The 7,137-nt window shown below is 49.3% G+C and overlaps 1 protein-coding gene across 1 annotated transcript; it reads left to right on the top strand.

Annotated features, from left to right (window-relative positions):
- Positions 1 to 1,778: 1,778 nt before the first annotated feature.
- Positions 1,779 to 6,430, top strand: LOC144730351 (uncharacterized). Its single transcript, XM_078611109.1, has 2 exons — positions 1,779 to 2,052; positions 5,189 to 6,430. Exons 1-2 carry the CDS (start codon positions 1,938 to 1,940, stop codon positions 5,881 to 5,883), a joined length of 810 nt encoding a protein of 269 aa, XP_078467235.1. The 5' UTR covers positions 1,779 to 1,937; the 3' UTR covers positions 5,884 to 6,430.
- The last annotated feature ends 707 nt before the right edge of the window (positions 6,431 to 7,137 follow it).

Below are 7,137 nucleotides of genomic sequence, written 5' to 3'. Positions count from 1 at the left end.
AACATGCAAAGGGTAAAACAATGTTATGATGATTGCTTGTGTTGCAATCGAAACGTCGTATGCTATTATTTAATTTATTATTTTATCTTTATACGTGACTTTACCGAAAGAACCAAAGAATAATTCCTGCAGTCACGAAAGCTCCAAAATTAAGATACAATGTTAGGGGTCAATAAAAAAACTATAAAAGTATATATTTTTTATTTTACCAAGTAAGGACCCACTAAGCTAGAAGCGACCTGGCCACAAATGATAGCTCCACTCTAAACGCGTCATGTTGATTATATATATTGAGCGAAAAAAACCAGAGGACCCGGAGAAAAATCCACACAAACCACGGAGAGAGACACGCAAACTCCATATATATATCAGGCGTCAGGGGTCAGGATGGAATCCACGACCTTCCTCTCTATACCAGGCGGGGCGTGGGGGGGGCTACCTCACTTCTCACCACCGTGACGCCCATTTAATTGCGGGTCACAAGACATCTGGGCCAACCCGTATCAATTCTGGAAGTTCGTGACACGAGCGGGCGGGCTAAGGGGACAGTCCATAAAAGACGTCACGCACCTAGGGGGGGTGTCAGACATTTGTGACGCACTACAATGACAATAGTTTAAAGCGATTTGAAGCATGTTTTATATTTTTTAGGGGGGGGCAGAGCTTTGTGACGTCATATTTGAGGGGGGGTCTGACTTTTTGTGACGCCGTGTAACGAAGGGGGGGGGGGGGGAGGTCAAAAATCGTCCAAAATTGCGTGACGTCATTTATGGACGGCCCCTAAGAACTTCGTCAATCGATTCGAAAACGAGATGAAGAAGCAAGGTGTGCGGTGCGGATCGGCCGTTGGCAGCGGCACAGGAAATCCAACTCGGGTCGAAGCCGACTTTATAGGTCGCCGGTTAGCCGAGCGCACTGCACTCACCGCTGTGCACCGTGTGATCATTCAATTACGGGGCCGATCAAGTCGGCAACCACCCATGCCCCCCACGTAAATTGCTTTGGGGATATCTCCGTAACAACTGCAATCGTGTGTTGTTGCTGTTGTGTGCGTTCGAACAATCAAGAGTTGACTTCAAAGCGGGGCCGCGTGCGTGTCTGTGGGTGCGGGGGGAGCGGTGGCGTAGTGGTTAGCGCTCTGCTCACGCTCAACGCCGGTGGTGATTATCCGAACCGGTCATGGGCCTCTCCCCTAGGTCGACTCGACGTCAAATGAGCACCCGGTGCGGTGTGTAGTAAACATCGCCACTGGGGGAGGCAAAGGCGGTCGGGCGTGGTGTTGCCCACCAAACAACCCCCTCGTGTGTTGTGCCGGCCTTCATAGGCGCGCAACACTCGAACAGCACTTGCCCCAACAGTCTGTGCAGCCTATACGGGGGGTCTTTGTCTTTGTGTGCCCCCTCCTGAATTGTCTATGGTTGACACGAAAATCCTTATTCATTGTTCTTTCGGTAAAGTCACGTAGATAGAAAATAAAACGAATACAAAAAAAAATCTAAATAAATTGAAAATAATAAAAGCAAAAAACCCACGACGTTTCGAAAATTTTTCGCGTTCGGCTCCTCGAGTGCTGGCCGTGTCTGCGGGGTCTCGCAATCAAAGGTTGCTTTATCAATTTGGAAGCAGAGCCGCGCGACGCGCCGAGCTCATGGTTACGAAGCCCGATGTTTGAACAACAGGTCGCGTGCAACGTTTTAGAGATTAACAAAAGCCTCCCCCCCCTCACCACGGGCTCGTTGTTCCGCGTGTGGGAGTAGTTCCCCCCCCACCATCCCCACTTCAAGCAGAGGCGTCGCGACGTTTTAATGTGACGGACTTCGTTGAGCTGTGAAAGAGGAGAGAGATAGAGGTGAGAAGGAGAGAGATACGTTTCTTCTTACCTGTTTTTTTAAGGATATTTTTTTTATTTCAGTTTGTTTCTTTGGTCCCCGAGGAAAATGAACTCATTTCTTAGAGAACTGCTGGAACCGACACACGGGGATGTTTTTGAAAGCCTTACTGCCGTGCCAACAGCCTGGCGCCAAGGCGAGCAGCTGCACAGCGTTATCCCAGGTAAGGCCCCCCCCCCCTCTGCAATATAACGCCGCTCGCACGCTCCGGGCTCATCCACTCGAACGACCGTGACGCTCCGGGCTCATCCACTCGGATGGCACACTCTGGGCTCATCCACTCGGACGATCGTACGCTCCGGGCTCATCCACTCGGACGATCGTACGCTCCGGGCTCATCCATTCGGACGATCGCACGCTCCGGGCTCATCCATTCGGACGATCGCACGCTCCGGGCTCATCCACTCGGACGATCGCACGTTCCGGGCTCATCAACTCGGACGATTGCACGCTCCGGGCTCATCCATTCGGACGATTGCACGCTCCGGGCTCATCTGCTCGGACGATCGCACGCTCCGGGCTCATAAGCTCGCACGCTCATCCGCTCCCTATTACGCGTCACTCTCTCGCCGTTCATACGAAGCTGAGTCCAGGTGTTCCTTTCCAAGTTAATTGTGATAAGCAACGGGCCTCTCTCATTAGTTTCCATGATCCCACGGCAGGCCTTCGAATGCGCCTACATTGAAATGTGCACGCGCGTTCTCATTTTTATTTCTCATCACGTAATGTTGGACCATGGCTTGGCCGGGCACGGCATCAATGGCAGGGTGTTGCGATTCGCGATCGGAAGGTTACAAGTTCAAATCCTGGACAGGGAGGTTTGATTCGGGACATCTCTCTCTCTCTCTGGCCTGAACAAAATATGCACCACCTGGCGGGGGAAGTATAAAAGTGCTTGTCATTTGAAGGACTGGCCCTGCCATATGAATGTGGAATTTCAACCACTGGCTCAGGGCTGTAATGAGGACATGAGTGCGATCCCACACTCAATCGAGTTGGGAAAACAATTCTTTTTTTCCCCTCCTACCTCACGAATGAATGTTCAACAATGAGCTGTCTTGAGCTCCGGCACCTCTGAGTTTCACGATTGGCTGTGTACGGTGCAAATGAAGTTCAACATTTATACGTACATTCATAGTGGAGACCCTTCCACCAGCAGTGGCGTGGGTGAGCAAAGCAATTGCAGGGCTGCACATTTGCCTCACTGCAAGGCCGTAATTATAATATATAAATGCTATGCTATGTAAATAAAAAAAACACAATTTGCTAAACCTTGGCCACAATATCTAGACTTGTAATAATAGGGGTTTTCCCCTTTTTTCTGGCAACAGAATCATGTGTGCATTAACCACAATACTTGTGGTCAAAATGCAAACAAAAAACACTCTGATAATATATGCATTGCCCTTTTGGCGTCCTCTGGTCTAACACCGTTTGAGACGAAACTCAACAGAAAGCCGTCTCTGGTGTGGACCAATCAGTTTCAAGGACAATGCATATATTATCAGAGTATGTTTTTGTTTGCATTCTGACCACAAGTATTGTGGTTAATGCAGACATGATTCCTTGTAAAAAGGTTTCAGTTTTGTTGCCAGAAAAAATTCGAAAAACCCTATTATTATATTTTGGTACTGGCAAAGGAGGTCTAATGATATAGACTTGTCTTTATATAAATCAATACGTATATTTCTGTTTATATGATTGTGGTTATGGTTGTACTTTATTAATCCCTAATCTCTGCAATACACTATTAGAAATTGTAAAAAATAAATACAAAGTCCATCCCATGTGTTAGTGATTTTTTTATATTTTAGGCAGGAAATTCGTTTTGAAATTTCGATATTTTTGGGGCCTCCAGACACCCTGGAAGATTTGGTCCCCCCCAATGTTGACTCCATGGCTATGGCCTTGCCTCACTGGTATGAGGGATGTTCCCGAAGTATACGTGAAAAGTCACACGGTGGTCACAGATTACACTTAACAAACAAAACTGCTTTCGGCATGATCACCTCGTCAGATTATGACCGAGGCTATGTGAGCCCTTTGTCTATTGCGACGCCGACTTGAAAATCTCACCGCGGTAGAGCTTCCGGTTTGATCGGTCGCCTTCTGCTGCTGTGCCTGCCCTTCTTTGGTCCGTCACACCGAAGAATTCTATCAGCGATATCTCTCTTGCCATCCTTGAATCGCGTGGACCCGCAAAGCCTCTGACGTTGCTTTCACACAACGCAGTGGATGGGTTGGGTGGGGGCGGGAGGTGGGGAGTCCCTCGAGGGGCACGGCCACCCAATCTTCATCTCTCACGAGAAATTCTACCGCAGATTTGCGTTTCGAGCACATTGTCCTGTTTCCGTGACAAACAATGCATCGGCCACCGTGAGTAATAGTCCCAACGGTGCCGCGGCATGAGGACGGGTGAGTAATATGCCGCGCAAATGTGGCCGTTAGACACGCACTTTTTGTCATAACAACGGACTTTGATTAAGTGGCCGTCCATAAATGACGTCACGCGATTTTGGACGATTTTCGACCCCCCCCCCTCCATCGTCACAGGGCGTCACAAAAAGTCAGCCCCCCCCTCTCAAATATGACGTGACAAAGCTCTGCCCCCCCCCAAAAAAAATAAAACATGCTTCAAATCGCTTTAAACTATTGTCATTGTAGTGCGTACTTAATGTGTAGCTGCACTCTGATGTTGTAGGAGAAAACATGTATTAAAAAGTCTATTTAATTAAGCAGAACATGTTGTCTATATTTATTTAAAGTTGCGCATTTCGATGTGACGTCACATTTCTCAAACCCCCCCCCCCTCGTCACAAATCGTCACAAATGTCTGACCCCCCCCCCCCCCCGTAGGTGCGTGACGTCATTTATGGACGGCCCCTAGTAACGAATTGGCATGTTCCGTTTACTCTCGTACATATATACCCTCGTACGTGGTTCCACAATTGGCACACGTGGGATGTATCCAGTGGTACAAGCTGTTGATGGTGCAGGCAGTCCAACTGCACCGAGGCTCAGGTGCCGGGCAATGAAGCGAGGGGTACAATTGGACTGGGCGTCTCTACCAAGGCACACGCCAAGCGCGCTACTCCACGGGATATACGGTCACGTTGCAGCGCGTGCTATTCGGCATGATGTCCGACGCTTCACTCCACATTGCTGGGAGCTTCATGTTAATTTGCTGAAGCTTGCAGCGCGTGGAGCAAAACATCGGACGCATCGCAAATGCATCACAACACATCGGTGAAATGCCATGGTTTTTGTTGTAAAGTTCTTTGCTGACTGCTCCGATTCAGTGGCCCGCTCCCACCCAGCGAACGTGGGCATGCCAGCGAGCTTCATCCCCAAGTCGTGCGGGTGGCTCCCGTACCCGACGTACGTCTCCCCGGCCGTCCGTCGCTTCATCGAGGAGGATCGGCAAAGGCTCAGCAAATTGGGGGATGCCCCGGGCCAGCACGCGCTCTCGTCGCAGGGGAAGCCCAGGCTCCGCCACGTCCGCCCGAGCAAAGCGCAGCACCAAAGCAAGGAGCAGCAGCAACAGCACCGCACGTCTGCAGGCGCCGAGCAAAATTCACAATCGCTTGGGTGCGCCGTGAGGGATCGGTGGAGGTCTGGGATCGAGGACGTTACGTCCAAAGTCGGAGCCGGCTGCGGGCCACCGGTCGAACGGACTCGCGCGGACGTGGACTCGGAGTCGGTGTCGACGTTCAGAACCGACAGCATTTCCATCCCGTGCCCCAGTCGTGGCAGCGTGAGGTCCGGGCACGATGGCTTTGCATCGTCCTCGGAGGTCGCGCGGAGAGGAGGCTCCGTGAACATGTACGTGAGCAGCACCCCCATCCTGTTCTGCTCCAGGCCAGGCCGGGCGTCCTTTCCCATGCAGCGTTCCCTCGACACTCACGGCACTCAACTGAGTCATCGATCCACGGTGACACGGGCGTCGCACGTGGCTTCGGCTCGAGGTGTGGCCACCGCAGTGAGTTTGTTGTAAGCTGGAGGCCACCGGCATCATGGATGGAAGCCTTTCAAGTGGCACACATCTGAAGGGTGACCACAAGAACGAGTGAACTGAACGGCCAAGAGATGTTTATTTTAATGGAGTTGCAAAGACCTTCACGGAGCAAAACTTTGCCAGGCCGGTGAAATGGATTCTTGAAACGCCAAACAAAACACACAAACCTCAATACTTTAACGTCAGCGTTTCAATTATGATTTTTTTTTTGGTTTACAAGGGATTACAATGACGATTGAAAATTTTATGTAAATACCACTAAGGGTTGTAACCAGACGCTTAGTCTCAAAGTTTGGCCACCGTGGGGTCTTATCTTTGGCCACAAACCACCAGCACTATGACTGGACGTCCATCACACCACAGATGGTGTCCCACAGAACTACATCTAGAGGTTCACCGATGCACCAGTCCATCGATTGAAAATCGATACGGTCACTCGCGATGCGTGCTTGCAAGTCAGCATATCGAATTGTACATGTCGGAGTCTGTTATTTGAAGATGTAAATAAACTAAAACATTTTTTTTACCTACTAAGGCTTACTGAGCTATAATGTTCTTTTTCAGAAGCGGCATGGCCATGAACGATAGCGCAACGAAGATGCTTGTCATGTGGACATGTATAGCAGCGAAATACTCTAAACGCATGTTGATTATAAATGTGGAGGAAAAACCGGAGGACCCAGAGAAAAATCCACACGACCACGGGTAAAACATGCAAACTCCAAATATACAAGCGTCAGGGTCAGGATCAAACCCATGACCTCCTGAAAACCAGGTGAGCGAGTTAACATCTCGCCACCGTGGCGCCCACTTTATATTCTTTAGATGTAATGGGTTAATATAACCCCTGCTGTCAATTGGAGGCCGCTACATTCATAACAGTGGAAACAAACAAACAAACAAGCGTTACCAGTTCCTGGAATTACGACCCCCGATTTGTGACAATCCATCAAATCACCACTGCGTAATCTGCTTCTTCTCATATCTGCCAGCGCAAAAAAGTAGCACAAAGCCAGTCAAATAAAGAAATCGTCGAATGTTTATTGAGCAACCTGCCAGTCATTTATTGATTTTCTTTGCAGATAGATTCAGAACTTAAGAATGGAACCAATGGTATTGTCAGATCAGTATTCTTTCAATGCTAAACGTTTAATGTTGTTACGAAGATATATGCACTGAATTCGTGCATTGGACATCATTATCATCGGCTATCCCTCGCAATCGAGGATGATT

Source organism: Lampetra planeri, chromosome 35 (genome assembly GCF_965212315.1).
Source record: "Lampetra planeri chromosome 35, kcLamPlan1.2.h2, whole genome shotgun sequence".
Taxonomy (NCBI): Eukaryota; Metazoa; Chordata; class Hyperoartia; order Petromyzontiformes; family Petromyzontidae; genus Lampetra; species Lampetra planeri.
This window is presented reverse-complemented; position numbering and strand designations above follow the sequence as displayed.